This window comes from Gadus morhua, chromosome 15 (assembly GCF_902167405.1).
Source record: "Gadus morhua chromosome 15, gadMor3.0, whole genome shotgun sequence".
Classification (NCBI taxonomy): domain Eukaryota; kingdom Metazoa; phylum Chordata; class Actinopteri; order Gadiformes; family Gadidae; genus Gadus; species Gadus morhua.
Window position 1 is genome coordinate 11,246,654 of NC_044062.1, and position 26,826 is coordinate 11,273,479.

Sequence of the window (26,826 nt, forward strand, 5' to 3'; positions counted from 1 at the left end):
ATTATGCTTTTATACAATTTTTACCCCTTTTTTCAATGAACAATAAAGACTTTTTTTTTGGTACATTGTCAATTCAGTTCAAAGAATTTCCACCCCAAAACCCGGCTAGAATCAAATCCCTGAACCCCTATAGTAATGACATGCTCTACAAGTTCAGCTAGACAGGGGCCTTTTAATACCTTTTACTCCTTAAATCCTGTTTTCACAATCGTAAATCATCACGATCATGTTTGGTGAAATATTCCAGTCGAACATGACTTTAATCACTACCACGTCTCCCAGATGGATGCCGGGGATGGAGGAGGATAAGCAGAAGACGGACGTCCACTACAGATCCCTGGACGGAGACGGGAACTTCAACTGGAGGTTCATCTTCGGGTTTGACTACCTGCCGGCAGAACAACTGTGTCTGGTCTCGAAAAAAGTAAGAGTGACTTTATGTCAACTGCTCTTATTTTTCCACTTAGTAATACATCCTCTCTGTATATGCATAACCATGCTTCAAATGTAAATGAGACCAGAGAACAACAGCAAGATGTTGATGGTTTGTCTTTACCAGAACCGCTTTTGGAATCTGGACAAAACCGAATTTAGGATCCCTCCGAAGTTGAACATCCAGATTTGGGACAATGACAAATTCTCCCTTGATGACTACCTAGGTCAGTCAATTGCGCTCTTTTTCTACGGCTAATCCAGACAACAAAATACATACAAACGTGTTGAAAGAAATAGATAACAAAAACTGAAAAACACATGACTTGTCCATAACTCTGCTACAGGCACAGTGGAGCTGGATCTGCTGCATCTGATCCCTCCAGCTAAAAGCCCAGAGAAATGCAGCATGAAGATGATACCGGGCATGGAAGGCTCAAGCCTGTCCAAAACTTCAAAGGCTACCTCCTTGTTCGCCCAGAAGTCAGTGCGAGGCTGGTGGCCTTGTCTGATTGAGCAGGATGGAAAACATGTGATTGGGGTATGTTCAAAAATAACCACTTAAAATCAACAGAGTACATGTGTTAGCAGGATCGTATTGTCATTTCTTCTTGTTTTATAGGGGAAGGTGGAGATGACCTTAGAGATTGTGGAAGAGAAGGAAGTGGAGGAAAAACCAGCAGGGAAGGGCAGGGATGAGCCCAACATGAACCCCAGACTGGAGTCTCCCAAGTAAGATATAGTTTCTCCCTTAGGAGTTCAAATTAATTATCTTTAATGTTTTCTTGCATTCATAACTTAATAAACACAACTGAACTATCTTTGATGTTTTGTCTTCCAGCCGCCCTGACACATCGTTCTTCTGGTTCACAAATCCCTGCAAGACAATGAAATTCATTGTGTGGCGCAGATTCAAATGGATTTTCATCATATCCATTATTCTAATACTGGTGATCCTGTTCCTGGCAATCATGCTCTACTCCCTGCCTGTAAGATCATCTATCATAGTGACCTGTTCTGATATAAACATTGCATTCTGCATATTGATCATAGACTTTCTATGTCTACATAAAGCTCCTATTGAGAATCACATGATTACCACATTTTTATATGTTTTGGATTTTATAGAAATTATGTTAACAAATGGCTGATGTGTGCTGTGTAAATCAGTAACCTTTGTATTAATTTTTGCGTCCACAGAACTACATCTCAATGAAGATTGTGAAGCCTTTCTCATAGTCAGTGCTTCCAAGGCTGCTTCCCTGCTCCAGAAAACCCAGAGGGATGATGGTTCACTATAGCCAGTAACCCGCCCCTGTGACCAATAAATTGAAGAAAATAAATGTTTCAATGCCTGCTAATATTCAGATTGATTAACTTCTTGGAAAGGCACTTGGGGCTTTTTGCACTAGTACGAATAACGCTGAATATATTGTTTGTTGTTTTCAGCGTTTATGTATTTTGTATGCTGGTAGTAATATCTATGAAATGTGAGCTTTTAAATAAACGTATTAATGACTTGTTTACATTATTGTGACATTAGAGTTACTATAGCAAAGTTCAAAACAAATATTCTCTGTTCCTCCTGTCAGAGGAGCCTGTTTCTATAGACGTTGACGCCTCTGTTGAAGGATACGCACGACATTAAACCCCCTTTACGATAGAGTTGCTGGGATACCTAATCATTATCCCGCCCCTTTTCCCAGATACTTGTTTTGATTGGTTGTGATTTGCTTGCCGTCAACCCGCGATGTCACTCAGCGACGAATTGAAACTAAAACAATACCAAAGGATGATACATAAAGTAGTTTTGTCTCAATTCAATTCCGTTGACGCAAAACAGTTGCAAAAAATATAATGTATCGAACTCAGACGTACACAAAGAGAGCGTGATTGTAAGTTGGATCAAGCTTTTTAATGGACAGTTTGGCACCATGATCTCCATCAGTTTCAGTTTGTACTTTGACCACTCAATGCTAGCTTACCAGCCAACAATAGCTAACGTCATTCTTCAGCTACAGCAGGTTGACAAATAATATGTCGTATTTAAGACTCACTATGTCCATGAGAAGATGGAAAGATGAATCGCTAATGCAGGTAGTGTGTCATGGATCTTAGGTAACGTTAGACTATTAATAAACGAAGAGCCATGTTAAGTCAGCTAGCTCGTCATATATTGTGGTGGTCGTTATAGAATCAGTTTTGTGAAAACCCTTTGCTCTGTAAAGGTGTTCTGGTTGCAGTCTGGGTTGTTTAGTGGAGATCGTCAAGGAGTCACGCAGGAACAAATCTCGGTTCAGAAATCGGGAGCTGAATCCGTTTCAGCTGGCAGTCTTGTACCTAACTGTACCTAACTAAATTCTGAGATTCACGCCAATTACTTATATAATATATCAACACACCTCTAGTCAAATGCCCCATTTTTTATTTTCTTGCTTTAGTACCTCCTTTATTTTGAAATACTCCTTTCCTTTGACTTGGAATGGTGATGATGAAAGTTTGACATTTTTTCCATCTTCATAGTTTTGATACTTCTAGCTGAATTCCCTCAAGATGGATCAAGAAATGGAATCTCAAAAAAGGTACTGACTTGTATATATGTTAACTAACCTGCTTAGATGTCTGCTTAGATACACATGTATTGTGCCTCTGCTTAATCTCTTATCATAATATGTAGTACAAACTTGTCTCATGCATATGATAATATCACAATGTATTTATATATAATTGCAAACATAATGCACTTATTGGCAAATATTAAGTGCACAAAGAATTGTAATTATATTTTGGCTTTCCAGTGAGTGAACCCTACTTTGAACTGTTCATTATAGTGACCTCGTTGCTGATGGTTCAGAAGACAAGGGTATAACAGTGATGCAACACAAAGACAGCGAGCTTCCTGATAATTCCGCCATGCCTGAACTGGTACAATCAATGGAGAATTCCCAAGAGGACATGTCTTCTCAGCATTTCATGGACTTTGGGGCCACGAGTGGACGAGATGATCCCGGCCTCACCCTGGCTAAAGAAGGAACAGCTGAGATGCAATATCACAATGGACAGAAATCAAGCAAGAGGCCCAACTCGCAAGGACCCCAACCGGTTGAAACAGCCTCTGCTTCAAATCAGAGGCCCATCCTCCATCTCAGTTGTAGCCCTACCAATGTGCTGGATGCACCTGATGATAATGTGGTGATGCTGAGCCCTGAAAGCCCTGTCTGTAAACAACTCCCTGCAGACGGCGCCACTCCGGACAGGGAACCCAGGTTTCCCGATCTAGCAGCAAACACAGACCATTCAGGGATTCCAGAAATGGAATCCCGGCCACCTGTCAAGGGCTTAGATTCCGGATTTCTCCCTCAGAACACAGCCCAGGTGGTTGCCACGGTTGCATCCAAGGATGCTGTAAAAACTGCACGCGTTGGCTCTTCTCATACGAAACATGACACTGGACGGCACACAGGAACAACTTTAAAAGGGTAACCATTTTGCTTAGCAGCATGTTTTGTCTATTTACCAGTGTATACTTTTTGATGATGGATTCGGAGTAGTAGTCGCATCAGTTGTTCTTTAATCCTCAGATTGCCCTCATTGTGAACTCTAGTTAAAGGAGACATATTATGGCATTTTCACAACAAGTAAACATAGTATTTGAGTTCCAGAAAACATGTTTTTGAAGCTGTTTGCTGGATATAGCTTTTAGGAAAAAGAATTTGCCTCCCGCTATTGCCCTCTGTTTCAGTCCCTTCAAAATGCGCTGTTTCTGGTGTCTGTAGCTTTAATGAGCTAATGAGCTGCTGCCCATTGACCAATGAGGTGTCAGACTGAACCACAGCATGGCGGAGAAGGGATTGTTGCCGTTTGCCGACTCCTGGAGCTCTATATCTAATATTATATAATATAATTATAATAATATTATATATGGGTATTATATAATATTATATCTAATATCACGGCCAAAAGCTATGTGTGCCTCGGATGATATTATGAATCATAAGACTGCGTCTGAGGTCTCTGGCACTTCCACAACAAGCAAAGACTCGTAGTGGGGGATATCTTGGCCATGGTTAAGAAGAATTGGGGGGAAGGAACTTTGGCCTCGACTCTCTTAGGTCCATGAACTGCGACATGGAGGAGAAAGGGATTGTGCTCCGGGAGCTGAGCTGCCGGACTTCTGCCGGACTGCCGCCGAAGCTTTGGCGGCACCGCCGGAGCTGCCGGACTGCCGGACTGCCGCCGTTGAGGCTGTTTGGCCACCGCTTAACAGCCGCCGAAGCTTTCCGGCTGCTCCGGCGGGTGTCCTCCGGGAGCTGAAAAGTCCAGCGGGGGTAGCTCGGCGGCAGTCCGGCAGCTCAGCTCCGAGAGTACAATCCCTTTCGCCTCCATGTCTCCTCCTCCGGAGCTGCCACCGAAGCTTCGGCGGCAGCTCCGGTGGGGGGAGGCAGTCCAGAGGTACAAGAAAGGGATTGTACTCCCGGAGCTGAGCTGCCGCCGAGTTCCCCACGCCGGAGCTGCTCGTCCGCTGGTCCACAAAATCCTAGCTATGCTCTGATTGGAGGGGAGTGGGGAAGTGGGAGGTAATATTCAACTGTGCCCATTACCTACGTAGGAGGTGGGGCCGAAACTGACTCGTTTGGTAACTGTAGGCGGGGTACTTTCAGAAATGCATATCTTTCTCCAAAAATCATGTTGTACAGACTTTTTTCAAAGTTTGGATGCGTGTTGGAGCACCAGAGATCCAAAACAACCCCCCAAATCCCAGGAAAAGTGTTGTTTTCATAATATGACCCCTTTAAATAGTTAAGTTAAATAGGACTCTAAACTTAGATGCTTATCCCAGTTTAGAGTCCTATTTTACTTCATGTAGCATGGTTCTAATACGTAAAAAAATATCATTTTTTGGAAAGAAACAGGGCCGAGTTGCAAAGTAAAAAAATCAATGAACATTCAGATACCTATATTCTACTTAAATACTTAATTATGCTCTGTTTGCTTACAATCGTTACTTACAACAAAGAATTTGTTGGCCATGTTGGATTCCGTCTATGACGCATACACACATTTTTCTTGTACTTTGCATCTTGTTTTGCAACCGTTTCTCACCAAAACGGCCCCTTCTCACAGTTTAACACTACCTCCATTGGGTTAGATTGGACTCCATACTGAAATAAGAGTCTGCATTGCTGGAGTGCCAGGCAGGGCTGGGGCTGCTCTCCATCTGATGTGAGCCCTTGTGCGCTGACCCCTTCCTCCCACTCTCTCTGTCCCGTTTTCAGCTCTGCGTTCTCACAGGACGACATGGACAGGCGTTGGCTGGGGACCCCCATCGAAGAGCTGAACCGAATGCCCCAGTGTGCTCCTCCTTTGTCCCACCTGAAGCACACGGCCAGCCACACAGTCACAGTCAGGGTGAGCTCACCTTCTGTGTTTGGTTGGTGTTTGTCTCACGGTTGTTTGTCAGTCAGACACGCAAAGCTGTTAAATTGTTACACACAAGCGCACATAAACAACAATAATGAATTAATGTCATTAATAGAAGCTGCAGATGGTTGTACCTGATGCACATGTTATTGGTTGTAAAGGACTGATATATTGGCCATTTGGTGGATATTCAAATATAGTGAGTGCATCCATTCTTGGCACCCTGGCAGTGTTAACGCCATGCTCGACAAGTTGAGCTAGACAGAACAACAAATTAGGCAGCAGGGGCACTTGAGCTAAGCTATGCATAAAAGAGGTTATTACCGCCATGGTGGATCGTGTCTGTCTTTCAATGTATGAGGAGAGAGTTGTTGTGAATAGGGAGAATTGAGTCAGGCAGTGTGAAGTCAGCACGCAACCCCCTGAGGGCCCCTTGTCAGTGAAGCTCCCATCACACTGCCGTATCCTCCTCAATCAGTCCCTAAGGAATACCAACACACATGCACAGAAACGCATACACATACACAGAACCACACATGCACACACATATACACACACACAAACGCATAAAAAAGTGAAGCAGCTGGCATGAATTTTTCGTTTTTTGCTTCCATCAGATGATGTCGTTGCTATGATGGTCATGATTAGGGATCGACCGATATATCGGTCGGCCGATATTATCGGCCGATATTCGCGTTTTTTACGTGTATCGGTATCAGCCGATACGCGGCCGATTTTCGCCGATTTTTTTTTTTTTTTTTTTTTTTTTTTTTTTTAACTTGTTCTACCTCACCTGTTTTTACTATTTGTTAAATATAGTTTTTTATATTGAAGTTCAATAAATGTTCCTTTTTTTTAATTGAGACTTGTAACATTTGTTATCAGTGTCATTTTTATGATTGAGGGAGCAAAAAAAAAAAAAAAAAAAAAAAAAAGTAGTATCGGCTCTAAATATCGGTATCGCCGTATCGGCGTATCGGCTAAGGCTGATGAAAAAATATCGGTATCGTATCGGCCCTAAAAAATCCGTATCGGTCGATCCCTAGTCATGATCATGTCTATAGATGCAGTAATATGCATAACACTCTATCACGTCAAATTGTAACATTGTGATACACCCTCCAGGGCTAAAAAATAAAAGATCTAGTTGGATCAAATCTCTAATTTGTATTTATTCAAATTGTATTTTTTTAATAGTATTGTATGACTAGTACAGCATGAGTAAACTATACTCTATTTCAGAGGTCGGCAACCCTAGGCACGCGTGCCACCACTGGCACGTGGCAGTATAATCATTGGCACACTTGAAAAAAATAAAGAAATCGTCATTTTTATTTTTTTATTAAAAAAATTCACCGCACAATGCGGCAGCATAACCATTGCTACCGATTTTTTTTGCACTTTGTTCTGTTTTGGGCATTTCCTCCCAGTGTAATATGTTTAAATGAGTTACTGAAAGCAGTGTTCTGAAATGGGATCAATTAATACTTTTTAAACCTATGTTGTGAGTTTTTTGAGAAGAAAATATTTAAAATATTGTAGCAAGTGGCCTGTATGCATCGCTTTCACATGGTTTTGCAAAGCTGTACATGTCTTAAAGATATTGATGTGGATGGTTCCAACATTCTCATATATTCTAATTTTTTTACATTTTACCGTGCAACTATGTTTTTGAATGAGAAAGTGGTGTATTAAGATGGGACATGTGTAATTATATTTTTATTAAGCCCATGCTGCAAATATAACAACAAAAAATGTTAAAATGTTGATGCATGATTGTGGACTATATGGAAATAATACAATTCCAGGTCTTCTGGAAATGTTTTTGGTCGCTGTGTCATAATTCAGCTTAGTATTTAATATACTGTTGCTTAAGGCACAATCATTAACGAGAAAATGTCAAACTGGCATAGCATGTTGAAAAGGTAGCTGACCCCTGCTCTATTTCATCCTTAAAGTGACTCTTGAAATCACTCAATACAATCAAAACCAAGAAGTTTGTCTGCTTTATTTCTTCTTGAGTAAACCCGACCTGTACCCTCATTGCACCCTTCTTGTTCTGGATGTTCCAGACAGACCTCCTGAGAGAGGGAGAGGTCCCCCAGCACTACCCGTCTAAGTTCAAGGACGCATGGGACGACGTGTCCGTCAAGATGCCCTGCTCCGAGAAGAACCTCTTCTCCGTGGAGACGGAGGTACCAGCAGACACGAGGCCCACGACACTTCAAATGCACTGAAGGATAACCCCTTGAGATGGACTATCTTGGTTTCAAGGGGGTCCAATACATGTAGAGGACCTGAGAAGGGGACGTGATGAAGAGGTTACTTTATATTGTGGTTTTTCTAACCTCAATACACACAAGGACACAAGTTCTTTACAATTACGGCCCTCACATTCACCCATTCATGCACGCACAGACACAGACAGACAGACACTAAGTTAGTAATCTAGTGGTTATGGTGTTTGAAAAGTACCTGGTTAGAACCCTAATGTTCCAACTTCCCAGTCTACCAGTAGGCATCCTTGAGGAAAATTACCTAATCCACAATATGGTGGTAAGACGCTTTGCATTAAAGCGTTGGTTAATGAAAAAATATAAAATACTATGAACCGATTATCAAATCAAACCAGTAACCCTCCTTTTACCAGAAGACGGCCACCCTAACTTGAGACAGTACGCGAAGCTGGTCAGCAGACATGTTTTTCAGTATGGCGTGTATGTGGTGTGTTGTGTAGGGTGGAGGCGGTGGTGTACAGAGCCGATGGGGGCTGATCCAGACTGCCCTGACGGGCGAGTTCAAGAGTTCCTTGGACATCACGGTAAGGAGCACAGAGATGGTCACTCATGAGGTTCTGATGCAGCTCTTAAGGAATGTCTTAGGTTTACTTTTCAGCCAAAAGCCTGTCATGTGTCAGTGTGCAGTTGTTGGATCCAAACGCAATTCCGTAAACAACCACAGGATGGCAGAGTTCAATTCACACATATTCAATTAGGAGTTGGTTTCAAACAATTGCTGTATTTACCAGATTATGAGTGAATGCACACCTTATATATGGTCCCCATCATCAATCATTTGCTGTGTTTTAAATCGAAAAAACCTTTGTAAAAACCAAAGTGTATTTCTTGCCTACAGGATGCGATACTGAGGTACAACATGACCCACGCCAAGAAGTGGGACTTCACGACCCTGAACCTTCTATGTACAGAGGTAAGACTTGTATGCCAAAAGATAAGACTCAATTCCCAAAAGATGAAAGAAACAGTGCAAAATCCCAGACAGAGATAAAGATCTTTGAAGCACCAGGGTGGCGGTATATGGGAGAGGAGGTTGTGGTGGGGGCAACCGTTGGCTGGTGCTGGGGTCTCATTGATGATTAATTGTGTCGTAGATGTGTGAATATTTATTGTTCCACATTCTATTAAACCAGAATATATCGCATCTGCCGGCTACATTATATCACTTAATCCTCCCCTTCACTGTTGAATTGACCGCTGTCTTGATGTACCGCCGTACCACGTTTGTACGTGACTTTCCTGTTGAAAGACTCATACATCAATGGTATTATCTTGCCCTCTGAGCCGGGTGTTCTTCCCTTTTAAGCGGTCAGTTGAACAGCCTCACTAGCCTGGTCTAACGAGGAGCTCTGCTGCTCACAGCCTTGTTATCTCCAAGCAAATCAGGTGTATGTCGGCCCACCCAGCTGAATCCTCCCCGTCTGCTACCTGGGACAAACGGAGTGTGTATGCATGTGTGTGCGTGTATGTGTGTGCACAGGTATAGTGTCTGCATGTGCCTATGTGCACCTGTGTTTATGTGTGTTTGAGCAAAACTACACGTGTGTATGTGTGTGTGCACACCTTCCAGTTAGGAGGGATGGGGAAAGAGCATAGCAGTAGCAGCTGTTTCAGGTGAACCAAGGGAATCCCTATCATCCCTAGCAGTGTGTGGCCGACAGCTTCCCTGTCTCACACACACACACACACACACACACACACACACACACACACACACACACACACACACACACACACACACACACACACACACACACACCTCTCATTTCCACTACTGAGAAACATTGAATTGTGCCCCGCTAGGACTGATTCTTGGCTGTCAATTTGTATTTCCAACTTTATTCATTGTTATCATTTTTCTTAAATACTTTAAGATTTATTTTACAAATTCATGCAAATTAGTTATTTAGCAGATGCTTTGATCGATGGTTATGCTTATGGTGGACCAACATGCAAATCGTTAAGGAGCAGCTATGGAGCGCAAGACACGTTGCCTGGCATCATTCTTAGCACAAATTTAGTTTTCAATCTGCAATTTGTAGCTGTGCCTTGGTCTGGGTTTCATAATACTGTTGCTTCTGTTCTACACAGTCAAATATATAGGCTGCTTTCTATTATTAATTCACTTGTGTTACTTTATAGTATAGAGCTTATAGTATAATATAATTTTTCATATTTTGGTCTTCTGTTGCACAATACCATTTTTCTGCCAGTATTTTTTCACTGTGTTGCTTCAACGACAATAAGGAAATCTTACAATTTAGGGGGGTAATGATATATGGTTTTCAATTAAACAAAAAGCAAGATCATTTATTTTTTTTCTTTAACTCTGCATAGCTGATTGGAGTAGTGCAATTAATCGATCAGCATCGCTGCCCCACTGCTGGATGCATTGAGGGGAAACACTGGGTGTAGCCGTTGGCCAACAGTGGGAATAGATAGAATGTAAGAAGGAGGGAGGGGTTTCCCAAAGCAAGGCTTGGTGCCATAGATACTCTCTAGAGTGGCCTTCTCCCTGAATAGAGGCTGTATTCAGAGGATCATCCATTTTACTGGCCAACTATCTGAACAGGCAAAGAGACAGAAACCCTGGAACAAATACATTTCACTTTCAGTCAGAACAGAAGCTAAAGTTGTTGTTGTAAATAACTTTTTTGTCGTTGTAAATACGGTGAAATTATTATGAATATTGAAAATAAAGTACAAGTACAAAAGTAAAATGAACAATCTGCCCCAGCTTTAAAGGCATGGAGAAGTGCCTGCCTAATGCATATTACGTACAGATTAATTGCACGTGCTGATTTTCACCACTTCGGTAATGACTCAGCCCACATTCGGCCACCCTCTGCGCAAACTGGTTGTTTCTTCCTCCCTGTCAAGCAGCTTCTTAGAGAAGGGCAGCAGTAGCAGTGCATCAGATCAATAACTGCCGTGGCCGTTTTACAGCTCTGTCCAATTTAATTAAAAGGTCCCATTGAATGCTATGGAAGGGGAAACCACCCTTCACATCTGCTCTGTTGCATCAGCAAATAGCCTCCACCAGTCAGATCCTGCTGATGCTCTTAGCTGTGGGTGACCGGAGCTGGGAGATGTCCAGGTTTATACAGGGAAACGATTCAAGCGTTGGAAGTGATACCCTTATACAGCGATGGTGTGTGTGTTTTCCTAATAGGTGTGTGACAAAGAGAGTACTGGTGAAATGTTCACTGTTTTCGTGTCAATGCGATGCCCCAGTGTTGTGTCGCGACCTTGGGGTCACGACCCAACACAGGGTCACCTGATGAGGTTATGACATTCAGAAGGAGATTGCTGAGTTTCATGCTGTATGTTTGCGTTGGTGCATTGTTTATACTGACCTTTCAAGTGTGTCTTCCTCCGTTCCGAGTCTGTTGCACAGCATCTTAGGAAGGTATTGGATCTGCATAACTGTACTGAAGATAATTTACGGTCATGTTCTAATTGTATTTTTATATGCTATCAGGAAATGACAGTAAATTGTCTTGCCATACCCTCCCAATTGAAAGTGTCACAATGTTTATTTGGTAACCAATGCCCTGACTCTACGTTGTGAGCCAGTTAGGTGTAAGATATAGCTTAATTTGAAATAGAGAATGCAGACATGTACCAGTAATTGAATATGGAAGGCACCCATGGAAATGGTTGACTTCCTAACACGGGCCTATCCCTGCATTTCACCCTGCTTGATTTACTTTATCGCATGTTTGCAATTATCAATTACTTTTGAGCTATCAATTTCCCGTCTAAATGTATGTGTCAATGATTTCTCAATTCGTCTCATGTTGACACTACTACATACATGGTAATAGTATGAATGAAGCAGAGGTTACATTGCATTACAATGCAACGCGAGTAGACCACATTCGCCTGTCCATCTCTCCGTTCTTGTATCAACCATTGAACTCCGGTAGATGTGTGTAAACACACCTAACTTGGTGCATGAATGTAGAAAACAGTGCATGGCTCTCTGTGGCTAGCCTTCTTGTGACCCAGCCCCTCCTGCCATCCACCCCGCCCCAGAGGAGCGCTTTATGATGTCAGTGCACCCATTAATCCTGACAGCGTTTAGGCAGACATGCTCTGCAGCCATGTGAAATGCCCACGGCCAAATTGGAGACTCCACTTCCTGGTTTAGAAATCACGCATTTCCCCCTCCCCACACCTCCTTCCCTCTCTCCCTCTCTCCCACTCTCTGACTCTCGCTCTCTCTCCCACCTCCCCCCCCTTCCAATTGGTCATCTGCATTTGTTCGAAGAAGGTCCATTTAATCAGACCGGCTACCCAACCCTCCTCCCTAACCTTAATGGAAGCAGGCCGGTGATAGATGACTCTGACGCCCCTAGCCAATACACTCATAACTGATTGCGCTGTAAATCTGGGTGTATGATAGAATTACTGGACAGTTATTTTAAAAGGGGGGGGGGGGGGTGGTGGTGTAGATGGGTTGCTGAGGCAGGGGCTTCAGCTGTGTCTACGGATGATGCGAGCCCAGCACATTTTTGCTCCCGAGATTAATGGCAGTTGGGGAGGAGGGGGTTACGGGGGCTATGGGAGCACATTTGGTGCGTCGTCACTGGCTCTGCCGCTGTTTTTATTTTATTTTTTATTATTCTCTCACTGCCCTGAATTTATATTTAACGGCACACAACGTCCCATGACGTACATCTATTTATTTTAGTCATAAAGCACAAGAGAAGGACGGAGGGGATGCTACCCCATTTAGGAGCCACTCGGCGGTGAGGTTCATAAAGCTCTACGCCGTCAGAGATCCCTCCACGCCAGACGTATGGTTATGGGGCGTTTAGTTCCCGGTAAACACCTGGGAGGTGCAGCTGGCCTCTCGGGTGTCTGCAGAGGCTGAGTGTCTTCCCGAGTACTGGGGTGTGATTAAAGATATGACGAGCACCCATTCCCGCTTAGATGGGAGTGAAGGTAATGGGCCCGCGCACGCACGCACGCACGCACGCACAAGCACTGTGTCCATTCACAGCTCAGACAATCCCGATACCTCTCTACCGTCTGCACTGTTGAAGATGAAGCCACATTAAGCTGGCTTGTTTGTTAAACGGCTGTTTCAGTACCTTCTATATATGCCCCCCTCCCCCCTCCTTCTTGTCTTGACTGTCTGAAATGTCAATTGTTTTATAGGTGCAGTTTCACTAGTATACAAACAATTCTTGTCAGCATTTAGGAGGAGGACACTAATGACACAGAGATAAATAACATCACCTTCTCCCGAGGAGTCCCTTAGAGATATCTTCGATGCACATGGGTTTGGTGTGACAGCAGTGTGGCTGGAATGCAGAAAAACATAATTCTTGCTTTTTGCGTGCTCCCAGGTTGTTTGTGTCTGTTTGACAGACCAAAGAATGACCCAGGACCTTACTTTGTCAACCTGCAACATAACTTCAGTTTCATCTGGTCGCACCCATCACATGAACACAGCCGGAGATACAATATTGGAAATAGTATTTTTACCCAGTTTTTCACTGTGGTCTTGCTTTGCCATTTACTATTGGTTACTATTGGTGTTCAGTACTTTTGGTCACTACTGATGACCAAACACAATCTCAGCCCTGATCAACACAATACTCATGTCTGTCCGTCTGTCCGTCTGTCCCTCTGGGCTTCTCCTTCTCCAGGTTCTGGAGCGCAGCGAGGCCAAGGAGCTGTTTGAAGTGCTCCTGCCTGGCATGGTGAAGCTGGCCCTCAGCGCCCCAAAAATATGCACATCGGTATGTAGTGTTATCCACTGACGACTGGCTTCAGATTCCACTGACGCACCATTATCACAGCCTTCTCTGGAACTGCTTGAATCGCCGTATTTAATTTAACGTATTTAGAGTTTTGAATGAAAATATGAATAGATGTGTAACACGTTCAATGAGCGAATGGACACCGGGGTTGCTTGGAAGCACGGCACACAACGTCCCATGACGTACATCTATTCATTTTAGTCATAAAGCACAAGAGAAGGACGGAGGGGATGCTACCCCAGCCCTACCCTCAGTCTTTTATTTGCATGAGTTACGACAGTCCAGAAATTATAAAGCCGCCACCGCGGTCACAGGGAGCGTTTACAGAGACTCTCCCACAACGTAGTTCATGTGCTCCAGTCCTTGTCTCTGCTCCCGATCCCTTCCCACTACAAGATAAAGCAGGCACGTAAATACACACTCCCTGATTGGTCTGATTGCGGACACCGCAATCAGACCCAATCCTCCCTCCTGCAGGCCAGACGCCGTATGTCCCCCCACAATATGTCACTATGGTATGAACCTTTTTTCTGGAAAAAGTGGGCTACTAGTGTAGTAGACCAAAGGAGATGGAATGTACACACAATTATACAGAGCGAGATATTACCCACGTTCTACGCATTGCCTGTGTAGCAAGAGCAGCCATGATGGGGGTAGGAATCAAGTGTGGAGGGACATTTCTAACGGCCATCATCTGTCGGCTGGACCATGCCTGTCGGTTGGAAAAGTTGGCGTTACAATAACCGTAGATTGAAATAGGATTTAATTCTGCCGTCCATCTGATTGACTCGATTTGTTTTCATACTAGACTCTGTCCATTCATACATTTTTTTTTGTAATTTATTTAATAAGGCAAAGAGTGTACCTTATTGGCGGGATATTTAGATGCCACGGCAACAAGTACAGGACAGCAGAAGACTGAGAACAAGATGCCTTGAATGCCCTAATGCTGTACGTCAATTTTAAACCAACCTCGCAATCTAATCCACGTTTGATACGATCTCCTAAGTGCCACATCCCTGCACCTTCTCATTATCCGTCATGGACGATCTCGGAATGCCAACATCTGCAGTCCTCTAATTCAATTCCTTATCTCAGAGCTATGGGAGTAATTAAATAACAGCCATTTCTTTGGCTGGAGAAATAATCTCCTTGTATTTTGTTCCTCAGCGGAGACGAGGCTTGGCTTGAGCACATCGGCTGTGGTTATAGAACAAAGGGCACCGTGGGACTGGCTGCTCGTCAGCACACCGTAGCGCCCGCTAATGTTTAAGTGGGTGGGTTATTAGAGGCTGGTATTGATCAGCCCTCAGCCCGGCCTTGGGAGGCTCTTTAGGCCTAATCAGTGGAGATGGATAGGCACTACCACCGGGGTCCGACCGCACGGACCAGGAGAGGGATGGAGGGGGGGGGGGGGGGGGGGGCAGAGCCTTAATTACTGGCAGCCATTTAACTAATGGAACTCAGCCTTCCCCCTGTTTTACGGCGCAGGGCTAACATGGCTAAACTAATTAGCCTCCCACATCAGGAGATCCTTCTGCCCAAAACAACGTGCCGCCTGGCCACCTACGTAGCCATGCGATGCTCCATCGCTCTCCTCTCTGTCTCTCTCTCTCTCTCTCTCTCTCTCTCTCTCTCTCTCTCTCTCTCTCTCGCTCTCTCTCTCTCCCTCTCTCTCTCACTCTCTCTGCCTTTGTCTCTGTCTCTGTCTCTGTTTCTGTCTATTTCTCCCTCTCCTCTCCTCCTTTTTATTAATGTCCTCATACAAGGTTAGACAGCGTCCGCCATGTTGTCTCCATGCCCCTGTCTGCGTTGTGTATTTGATAATTATTAACGTGTTTGTGTGTGTGTGTGTGTGTGTGTGTGTGTGGTGTCAGCCCATCCCCCTGCTGAAGGCCAGGCAGAACCACTCCCTGACTCTGTCCCAGGAGCAGATCTCCTGTCTCCTGGCCAACGCCTTCTTCTGCACCTTCCCCAAACGCAACTCCCGCAACTCCAACTACCCCGAAATCAACTTCCACAGGTAACGGATTGCAGCCACGCCAGCGTTATGGGCCTTCGAGATATTGAATAAAGCTATTGTGGCAATTGAGATTCAGTAACAATGCTGGATGAAAGAAGTTGGTAGGCATGTTATGCACTGACATACCTTGTTGGATTGACTGGGAGACTGATTCTAGTGTTTTATGAATCTATTTATTAGATTGGATTATTTATAAATTATCAATTATTATCTGTGAATACATTTTGTTTGTTTGTTTGTCTGTTTTAATATCTGACGTAATAATCATGACGCACTTAATCATGAAGCAGTTCTAAGGCTTGCAAATATCATTTTTATTAGAAGTCCTCTAACAGAGTTCAGTATACACCAAAAAAGTAAAATCAAATATGATTGCAATGTTGAAAACCTGTTTGATTTCGTGGGGCATGCGACCTACGGTATACACACTACCATAAGGGGGCACTGCAACCTTGGACATGCTTTCATTAGGCTCTCGTAATCATCCACCAGCCTGTGCAGTGTGAGTTTTGACTCTCTTAGGAGAACCCCAAAGCATATGTTTAGAGAAAAATTAAAAAAATTCACAAAGTTTTCTCTCCCCCCAATGTGGTCTGTCACATTTAACTGTGCACTATAATCCTGTCTGTCACAGTAAAACTCTTGATAGGGATAGGCCCCTCCATGGGGAGAGTGGTTTGTGTTTCTGTGTTGGCAGATCGTCTCTGAGCTGCTTGTTTCCCTGTCTTGGTGTATTTGTGTGTGTGTGTGTGTGTGTGGGGCATGCGTTTACTTGTGTGGTTGACGTTGTCACTGTAGGAGTGTTTTATGGCTGATGTCTGCTCCTGCCTACTCAGACCCAGTGATCCGGTCAGACGTGTGTGTGTGTGTGTGTGTGTGTGTGTGTGTGTGTGTGTGTGTGTGTGTGTGTGTGTGTGTGTGTGTGTGTGTGTGTGTGTGTGTGTGTGTGTGTGTGTGTGTGTGTGTGTGTGTGTGTGGGCGGGCCACGGCGAGGCTAATTGAAACAAATGTATGTTGTGATAAAGTGAGATGAAAAAAGCAAGCAACAACAAGTGCCTATCTGTGGTCTACCCTCTGCGTCGTGACTGTGCCATGGTGAGCTATCACTTGTGGTGCTGCTTGGATGTGGGATGATGTGTCATGTATGTCAGGCCAATTAATAGGGAGCCCATTAGTGCCTTCGTTATCAATCTCACGCTACGCAAAATAAACTCCAGAAGGAGTTCCTTTTCCTTCGGCCTCAATCACGTCCACCATCATTTCTGACATCATTGCGTATTGTCTAAGGAATTCATGCGCGCAAATCTATTAGATTTCGCTCGTTATTTCGGCACCGGTCGGTGGCCAGGCAGTGTTTACAGGACGCCCAATTGCATTTTGGGAGGGAAGAGTTGGAGGAGAAAACGTCTGACACCGGCGCTAACCAGGTTTCGCGATGTCAAGCAAAGTTCGACGCGTTGCCATGGAAAGTGAGTTATAGTTGGCTGCGTTCACATCTCGCGTCTCCATCTCCAAATAATTTGGAGATCCAACTTAATTGAATTTTTTCCCCCCAATTTGTCTCGGGCACCCTTCTTCTTCTCATTAGTGGGGCCTAACGGTGTCTGGGAGCAAACTGGGATGGGTTGTGTGGGAGTGCTTCTGGGCTCTGCCATGAGGGGGGAGTTTCAGCTCTGTATGTTTTTTTTTTATTTTTGAGAGTCGTTGCTACTTCATAGACACCAACTTCTGTCTTTAACTGTAATTAGCCATCTGCTTTCCCCCCCTGGGGCAAGACAGCAGCACCAGATTGCACTCTTTATACGCACGCTTTGTGCTGGGGTTTTTCTAGCCTCCCTTCTCTGCACTTCACTTATTATTTTAACTCAATGTTAAATCATGCAGTCGATCATCTGAAATGGGCACCCTCCTTGCAAACCCTCTGTGAGATCTGGTCCACCCCTCCTTAAAAACCCTCTGTGAGATCTGGTCCACCCCTCCTTAAAAACACTCTGCGAGATCTGGTCCATCCCTCCTTAAAAACCCTCTGTGATATCTGGTCCGTCCCTTCTGTCAGTCCCTCTATGATATCTGGACTATCCCTCCTTTAAAACCCTCTTTGAATCTTGTCCATCCCTTCAATCAGACCCTCTATGATATCTGGTCCAGACCTTCTATCAGACCCTCTATGATATCTGCTCCAGACCTTCAATCAGACCCTCTATGATATCTGCTCCAGACCTTCAATCAGACCCTCTATGATATCTGGTCCAGACCTTCAATCAGACCCTCTATGATATCTGGTCCTGACCTTCAATCAGACCCTCTATGATATCTGGTCCATCACTCCAATCAGACCCTCTATGATATCTGGTCCTGACCTTCAATCCTCTATGATATCTGGTCCATCCCTCCAATCAGACCCTCTATGATATCTGGTCCAGACCTTCAATCAGATCCTCTATGATATCTGGTCCATCCCTCCAATCAGACCCTCTATGATATCTGGTCCAGACCTTCAATCAGACCCTCAATGATATCTGGTCCAGACCTTCAATCAGACCCTCTGTGACATCTCCCTGGTCTGTAAATGCCACAGGCAGGCTAAGTGGGGGGAAGGCACACCTTATAGCTTGAGCATCGATTCAGACGACCAGAGAGAGACAGAGAACGAGAGAGTGAGAAAGAGGGAGAGATGGCCGTTTCAGACCTGGCAGCGGCCAAGCCATCGCAGGAGGCTGCCTCCACCGTTTCTGCTTTCTCTTTTTACTATCAGCATCCCCCCTCCCCCAACACCCCCACCAACCCCCACCCCCTGCTGAGCGAGGGCGAAAAATCAACAACAAGTTTGTTGTACCGGCGTCCAGCCCCCGTCCGACAGGGCGCTCCCTGGATCGTTATTGGACCCCCCCCCCCTCCGCCCGCTCCCCCCGCCCCCTCACCGCGGTAATTGAGTGAGTGTCCGTCACTTTGCTTATCGGCTACAGTAGCGCTCCGTCTTGGCCGGGGCCGGGCAGCAGGCAATCTCCTGATTGCTGTTTTGGCACAACTGTCAAGGTCTGTCCTCTTGTTAAGTGATGGATAGATATGAGCAGGATGGGGGGGGAGGGGAGGTACCTTCCCCTCGCCTTCCACTTGGGCTTTTTACTCACACAGAAAGGCAAATGAATAGGATACACAAAAATAGGATGTGTGTGTATATATATATATATATATATTTTGTTTTATTCAATTTGTTTATTTCTGTCATGCCCATAGCTCATTATCGGCCTTAAACCTTGTTGCGGCTGCTTCTTAAACTGATACCTTCGGCTGATCTGCAAGAAAATAATTGTCTGTAGGGAAATGGTGGGAGAACGTTGGCCCCTTTTTGGAGATGCATTGTTTTGCAGAATTGCACAGCCGTAAACATAATAATTGGAAACGTCTTGAGTAAACCACCACGGGGATTCCATCTCTTTGGCACTTTAGAGATGAGGCCCTAATTTATTGTGCATCGGGGCAGTCCCCCCCCCCCCCATCCGGGCACTGTCCACGTGCGTCACCGGTGTGTCTCCTCCTTGGGAACATTAGGGCAGGATGGTCCTTCTACTCATGGCTGAAGGGACCGGGGGGAGGGGGGGAGGAGGAGAAGGGGTGAGAGAGTGTGACCACGGCATTGAGTGAGGGAATGCCTGATGGACAGAGTAGGAAGAAACCTCTATAGTCAATAAGCAGATCGCCTTGGATGCGTGGGCTTTTTTCCTTTCTGTCCCTCTCTTGCCCCGGGGCTTTTAGTGCATCAGCTTTCCCTCCTTTTGTCATTTCATTATTACTCCCTGCTTTGCCGGGTCGGTTTTTTGTTGTTGTTGCTGTTGACGTTACTGGTTTCTCGCTGAAGTGCCGTGAGAGGTACGGATACATGGTGCGTTCTGATTGGAAGTGGCTTTACTCTGCTCTTAGCGCAGGCGGCCGCCCGCTGGGTTTAGGCTGCCCATATCAAGCCGGCCGAGTACCGGCCAGCTCCCCTTCCCTTGGTTGTATCACGACGCTGAGGGTTAATCCACTTGCAGAAAAGACCCTCCACTGTTAATGCCAGCCAATCTGCATTCACCGACTTTGCTACAGAATACAAAATGCACAAATATGACACAAATAGGTGAAGTCCAACTTTTATTCTAGAAATACTGCATGTAAAATGCCCAAATAGCTTGTAATACTTTATGGGAGGGAAAAACTGTGTCATTCTGTCAGATCGTGTCAGCTCTGTGATTGAGTTCATTATATAACCAAGAGAAACCATGTTTCTGTGCACCTTATTTCTACGAAAGGGGTTACTTGATTTCATACTGGACTACATGAAGTATTTCCCCCCCCCACCCTCTTTGCACTCCCTTTCCCCTGCTACGCGTTTAGCCTTGATTCTTCTGACACAAGTTGCCTCAGGCACTGCTGTTTTTGTTCTTCCATTCAGAGTGGATGGCAGAGAGACTGAATGTCCGACTTAACCATTGAGTTCACTCACCGCCCCCCCTCAGAGCCGTAGGGAAGGATAGGGGGGTTCTTAAGCTTTTCCATCCCGGGACCCAAAAGGCAATTTCAGTGTGGCTTAGTGATCCAGCCTCACACAGCAGAGTACTCTGAGCACACCAGGATTCAGGAACCACCAGACTCTATTGGACGAAATGAGACTTATGAGACAATGTATGAAGAGAGATAAATTCAACCATCAGTTAAATAAATTCTCACTATTATAAAGATAACTTGGAGTTTAAGGGTGCCAATATTGAGGCAGTTATGAAGTACACAAATCAAGTCCACAATGGGTGTTGTGTATACCAACTATAACAGGTTTTTATTATTTTTTCTTAATTGCCATGTATTGTGCAAACTGCTGTGTTTCTGACTACCTCCCTTCAAAAACAATCTCCCCAGAAGATATTCCGCTTATTTGCAAAGAATCTGTCTCTATTACAGCGAATGCTATTGTTTCTCCCAAACTCTTCCGAGTAGATTGAATACAGTGTCTACTTGACAAGAATCTTTTTCCTCAAAGTATCTCTGGCCCGTTTCAGATTGTTCGAAGGCTACTCGTTCAGGAAGATCGAGAAGTTAAAAACGCTGTTGTGCTACTTCAGGAGAGTCACACAGACAAGTAAGCTATGAAATATGACCCAGTGGTATCATGGCTACTGCTTTGTGTTTTGATGCCTTTCCAGGCTCATACAGCTCGAGTGAATGAATAACAAAAAATCTTGGTTTTGGTTCAAGGGCCCAAAGGTCTCGTGACGTTCACCAGACAGTGTTTGAGCAACCCTCCGAACTGGGAAAGGTAATAATGCATCATCTATAATGAGCTATTCATCGACGAATATTCTCTGACACATCGAAATCTAATCTTTGCGTCAATATTTTAAATATTTTGATGTTCCTGGATATGTTATTCCATTTATTGGTATCGGCCACCCTGAGGCATAACATCACTGATCTGAGTGTTGTGGTTGATGTGGTTCTTCCCTCCAGCTCTAAGACCCTGATGACCCGACTGCACATCACGTGTGAGGGGACGATCGAGGAACACGGATACGGGATGCTACAGGTTCGAGTCCCATTTAGGAGTTCCTGCTGTGATACAATATAGGATTTTAGGTTCTCTATATCCCTAGTCTGTTCCCTCAGCGTTCCTAAGACATGCTGAAGATGTTAATCGGTGGGTGGGTAGGATAGCGTAGTCGTGGCTAGGACGTTCCCAGGGCCATTCTTAGCCAGAAGGTACGCAGGCTCAGTCCCCACTGACCAGCTGTAGCCACCACATGATAAGCCCCCAAAATTCCTGCTCTTTAATGCCATGCACCTGAACATATTCAACCTTTATGTCTTTGGATCAAAGGTAATGGTAATGTGGAAATAAAACCACAAACACATTTGGATCCTATTCATACATATGCAGAGATCCATACATTGATACATTGAATTTGAATCGGTGTCTAAAAACCTACCGTATATGATGCATTTCAGTATAATAAGCAGTACGGGATGTTTTCTCCTCCCTTTCGCCGTGTTGACTGCTCTTTCTTCAGATCCCCCAGTATATTTCAGTGTGCATCTACCTGGATAAACTGCTGACATCATATCTGTCTGGCTGGGTTCACCCCTGCACCCCTCCACCCATCACCATCGCCCACTAGTGTTGCCATGCAGCTGGTTTGTTTTTCCTGTGGTTGACAGTTGATGTGTACACACGAGTGGCCCTGGGGAGAGGCGAGGGTGGTGTGGGTGGTGGTGGGGGTGGGGGAGAGAGAGGAGGAAGGGACCCATGGGTGGGATGATGGTGGAGGGGCTGGGAGGGCAGGCAGCCAGCCAGCCAGCCTGCCATCGCGAGAGGCCTCGACCTATCAGTGGTGGTGGTGATGGTGGTGGGAGGGGGGGGAGTACCTCCGGAGTGACGGCTGCCTCTTGGTGGAGCGCGGGGGCTCTGATAGGGTGGGGACGGCTGTCATTGTGTCAAGAGGAGGGTGGAGTGGAGGGGGCTGCAGGGGAAGGGTAAAAGGGGGGTACCAGGGTGCAAGATAGCCAGGGGGAGAGGCTGACTTCAATGAAAAGAAAGAGAAAAGCTAAGCACCCGCCTCCCTCCATCTTGCCCCCGCCCCCCCCCCCCCCCCCCCCCCCGCTGTCATGCATCCAAACACGGACGTGGCCCAGTGAGCACAACCCCTCAACCCCCTGACAGGATCTAGAAGGCAGAATAAGGGAGTGTTGTGAATGGGCTTCACTCAGGCCTACGTCCTTCCTCCGAAACAAACACACGCACACACACACACACACACACACAAAGACACACACACGCACACACACAACATGGAGGGTCAGATCTGGCGCTTTTCATTTGAAATCTTCGTCCCATATTGGCAAGTTAACCACGATACCAGCGTTACTGGAAATATCCTATTTGCTTGAGGTATTAACGTCGCACACATTTGTTAGCTGATCTGTATCGCATTACATTTGTTGTGTATGAATAATGCTGATAATCAAATTATAAGAGCGATCTTTCATTATTAATGAATGATTGTAGATGGCATAAAATGTAATGAAATTACAGAAATTACATTTTTAAATATCGACGGAACTCAGCAAACAGAATAGAGCGCAACGACAAAAAACTACAATCCAGCGGCAAAATCCGGCTGCTTTACACCAATTCCTCCAGCAGAAATTCTGAATGGGACGACTTGTGTCACTGAGCGTCCGACCACACTTCCACATCGCAGGGCGTAGTGACCAGCGTGTGATCCCATCGTCGGGCCCCACGCGTTCACGTCGGACTGCGGCCTCCCTCGGTCGTCCACCGTGATGGATGCGGCGTGCGTCCCACCCTCCGAGCCGCTGATTGGATTATCCGCCAGCAGGATGTAGCGTTCCGATCTTTAGGCATCTGTCTGTGTTAAACGGCCACAGTGGGTGGCAGCTAATAAGGACGGGCTAATAGAGTCATCTGTTCAAATCACGCCAGCGACCGTAGCCGACGCCTCGCCACGCAGAGCTCGTCCTGCTGATTGGGCAAAACCGGGTGACTCTTGTGTGTGTGTGTGTAAATCTATAAACATCTCGGGTCTGTGATTCCTGATTTAGGGTGGAGTTTGTAACTGTCGAGAATTCTTCACAGGGCTGGCAAATTTTTCAATTATCCAATCAGACCAGGGAAGATATATTTGAGCTTGGACACACTGCCATTGATAAAAAGAAAAAGAGCACAGTGGGAAGAAAACGTAAATTTTTTGAGTACTAGCATCATTTTATACAGGTTTTGCCGTCCTGCTGGTCTATGTCTATGTCTCGGATAAAAGCATATTTTATATGACTTAACAGTTAATATAGATTGTAGGGGTGCAACAGATCACAAAACTCACGGTTCGGATCGTGTCACGGATCAACAACAACAATAAAGATTACAAGACAAATGTGATTTTAAATAAAATCTTCAAATGTGTAAAAGCTAAATAAAGTGAAAAATGTGGTAATAATCCTGCTTCCTTTAAGCATGGTCAATATAAAAAAAAATGCAATCTGAGGAATTGTTCCTTCTTCTTTTAACATGGATAGTAAATAATCCCTAACCCTGGATTTACAATTCAGGATGTCTGCATTGCCTGGGGAGAGTTTAGACTCTACACTCCCAAGGCAACGCAGACATCCTCATCTTCATTTTTTTTTTCATCAAGTATGGTAGCGAAATACAGTTTCTGTCGTGTTTTATTTGGCATTTTGTAAATCCATTGATTTCGGTTGGAAGACTCATTGCTTATTGCAAGGGAGATTGGTTGTAGTCTTTTCGCTCGGTTCTAGCCCTACTGTTGATACGGAGAACCGAGCGAAAAGACTACAACCAAACATAAACATGTCCGGTTCCAGTTTCCGTTTCAATGGGATTTACGGAACGCCAAATAAAACACAACAGAAACTGTATTTCGCTACGATACTTGATGATGTTCATGATCACTTGCGTCCCGAACCCGTGAGGGTTGATCCGTACGGATCACGGGTAACCCATGAACCGTTGCACCACTAATAGATTGTAAAGATGACCCTTTTCGATACTAACTGTGTGTGTGTGTGTGTGTGTGCGTGTGCGTGCGTGCGTGCGTGCGTGGGGTTCAGGTGGATTTTGCCAACAGGTGTGTGGGTGGGGGGGTGACAGGCCATGGGCTGGTCCAGGAGGAGATCAGGTTCATCATCAACCCGGAGCTCATAGCCTCCCGCCTCTTCACAGAGGCCTTGGAGAGCAACGAGTGCCTCATCATCACAGGTAAGAACAAACTTTTGTGTGACATTTTCTTCAGCTTTCGCCGTTGTCCAGAAATACCTCGCGGATAATGTGTTTGTTTATTATTCCCCTGTCTCACGGAAGTGCGATTCTGTCGACCAATCAACCGACGGCGTGTGTAGCTCGGAACTTGCCGGCCCCCTTTCAGGCATCTCAGTTGTCCATGAAGATCGCGTATCTAACATTAGTTCGGCATTACCTAAATGAATTTGCACGCCAGTTTTATTTAATTTTATACCATGTATTCTGTAAATCCATGCACCGAATCGTGACGTCCGTACCGATTCGGTTCAATACGAATACATGTATTGTTACACCCCTACCTGACACATCAGATCACACACCTGTAACACCGTGAAACACACCTAACGGCACCTCAGATCACTTACCTGACCCACCGTAGTTACACACCTGACACACCTAAGATAAGGAGCAGGAGAAATGTAAATGCTCAAAATAAAAGTGCACATTTCAAACTGGGGAGGTAGACACACCTGTCCATCAGCCCCCCCAGGACAGAAGCAGCACTCAACATGGCTTTTTTTTAACAAATACCGGACACACACACACACACCACACCACACCACACCACACCACACACACACACACACCAAGTTGTTCACGGCAGTGATGGAGGAAGTGAACAGAGCCAGGAACCTCTCATTGGTGTATGACCCGGTCCACGTTTGACATTGTAAATCCATCCTGTTGACGCCAGGGCAGGTTTTTCAAACTCTGCCGTCTGCACAGTAAACGCTCAGATAGACACGGCTGCTCACAGATGTCTGCACTTGATGGATTCTGTCTGGATTCTGCCTGTGCACACATACCTGACCGTTTGTTAAAGCACTCACTGTTTTACTGGCCGTGTCCACGTTCTCAGTCTGTCGATTCAGACTGCATATCTCACATCTTGTCGCGGTTAGGGTGCACCCTCCCAGACTAAAGCGCCAACGCAAAAATCTCCAAAATGTAGGCAGTCTCCCCCACATGCTCATTTACATATTTTTCCCTGTATGTTGCCTTGGATAAAAGTGTCTACCAAATGACTGCAGGCTTTAATGGTTTAAGAGGACATATTTGACTCAGGCTTCTGATTGTTGTTCCCTCCGCCGCTGTCGGTGTACCCCGACTCACTGTCGTTTCCACCCTCCTCTCCTGCTGTCCATCCATCCATCTTTTGGATGGATGGAAGCCATCTCCGTGTTCCCACTTATGAACCCTTTGTCGGGAGGAACACCTGTTTCCATGTCTCTCCTTTCCAGCACGTCGACACGGAGAGATGACAATTATATTTGCCCCGTTTGTTACGGAACAGCTTGCACACCCTGCACACAGTGCTTTACTTCTGGTATCTTATCGTCTACGATGGTGGCTCGCCTTGTACGGGGACGGGTGTGGTGATATGCTACTGCGGATGGTCAACTATATACTTGGTTTATATGTACATAATATATGGTTCCATGCTACAACAAGGGACTAGCAGAGTGGTGACATTCGTGGCTCATGGGTCAACTCCCTAGTGCGTTAACCATGTAGGCAATATGCATGTGAGTGACCCAGGTTTGATTCACACATTTGGACCTATCAAATATGTTGTTCCTTCTCTGCCTCTCTTCACTGTCTTGTCTTTAAAGGCAAAACAAAATGATGATTTTTTAATATATAAGCTGATTTGTGGATTGTCCCAAATGCAACCTCTACATCTCTTTCTTCTCCGTCCGTCGTTGTTTTCATAAGCATACAGTTTTATATACTGTAGGGCTATAATCGGTCTCCATCAATAATTTCCGCCCCCCCCCCCCTCTCCTCCTCTGCCGTCACTTCGCTCGCTGCAAAGGTAAATCGATGGCATCGATTCCCGGGCGACTGCCCAGTCGTCCCTCATTTGTGTCCGGTGGGGGAATTGCCCTATTCCTCACCCTCCCAAACTCCAGCTTGCCTCAGTCAACCTGTTCAGGTGACCCTCGCTCACAAGGCTCCCACTCCCACCCCCGCTTGCCTTGCCTCTCCCATCTGTTGTCACCGCCCCCTCCAGTCCAAACCAAACTGGTCCGAGCCAGGTGGGGGTTGTCACCCACACTGGACAGGACTACG

The 26,826-nt window shown here is 45.3% G+C and overlaps 2 protein-coding genes across 7 annotated transcripts in view; both read left to right on the forward strand.

The window, feature by feature from the left end:
* myofl (myoferlin like) overlaps positions 1 to 1,958 on the forward strand; it is a 23,141-nt gene extending 21,183 nt beyond the window's left edge. For all 4 annotated transcript variants that reach the window (XM_030379391.1, XM_030379392.1, XM_030379393.1 and 1 more), the window contains 6 exons: positions 283 to 424; positions 560 to 659; positions 780 to 973; positions 1,055 to 1,164; positions 1,274 to 1,421; positions 1,633 to 1,958. In XM_030379391.1, the coding sequence (XP_030235251.1) occupies positions 283 to 424; positions 560 to 659; positions 780 to 973; positions 1,055 to 1,164; positions 1,274 to 1,421; positions 1,633 to 1,671 (733 nt within the window). In that variant the 3' untranslated portion in view covers positions 1,672 to 1,958. The remainder of the gene's footprint in view (positions 1 to 282; positions 425 to 559; positions 660 to 779; positions 974 to 1,054; positions 1,165 to 1,273; positions 1,422 to 1,632) is intronic.
* A 138-nt stretch (positions 1,959 to 2,096) lies between these two features.
* The window catches only part of parga (poly (ADP-ribose) glycohydrolase a), a 33,171-nt gene continuing 8,441 nt past the window's right edge, over positions 2,097 to 26,826 (forward strand). Inside the window, exons 1-13 of one of the 3 annotated variants that reach the window (XM_030379402.1) lie at positions 2,097 to 2,327; positions 2,956 to 3,014; positions 3,264 to 3,911; positions 5,709 to 5,841; positions 7,926 to 8,048; positions 8,591 to 8,674; positions 8,989 to 9,063; positions 13,811 to 13,903; positions 15,802 to 15,947; positions 20,981 to 21,060; positions 21,177 to 21,237; positions 21,429 to 21,504; positions 24,564 to 24,711. In XM_030379402.1, coding sequence (XP_030235262.1) covers positions 2,986 to 3,014; positions 3,264 to 3,911; positions 5,709 to 5,841; positions 7,926 to 8,048; positions 8,591 to 8,674; positions 8,989 to 9,063; positions 13,811 to 13,903; positions 15,802 to 15,947; positions 20,981 to 21,060; positions 21,177 to 21,237; positions 21,429 to 21,504; positions 24,564 to 24,711 — 1,696 coding nt within the window. In that variant the 5' untranslated portion in view covers positions 2,097 to 2,327; positions 2,956 to 2,985. Of the gene's footprint in view, positions 2,328 to 2,379; positions 2,551 to 2,955; positions 3,015 to 3,263; positions 3,912 to 5,708; positions 5,842 to 7,925; positions 8,049 to 8,590; positions 8,675 to 8,988; positions 9,064 to 13,810; positions 13,904 to 15,801; positions 15,948 to 20,980; positions 21,061 to 21,176; positions 21,238 to 21,428; positions 21,505 to 24,563; positions 24,712 to 26,826 lie in introns of those variants that run through there. The other 2 variants (XM_030379403.1, XM_030379404.1) reach the window with 2 other exon arrangements.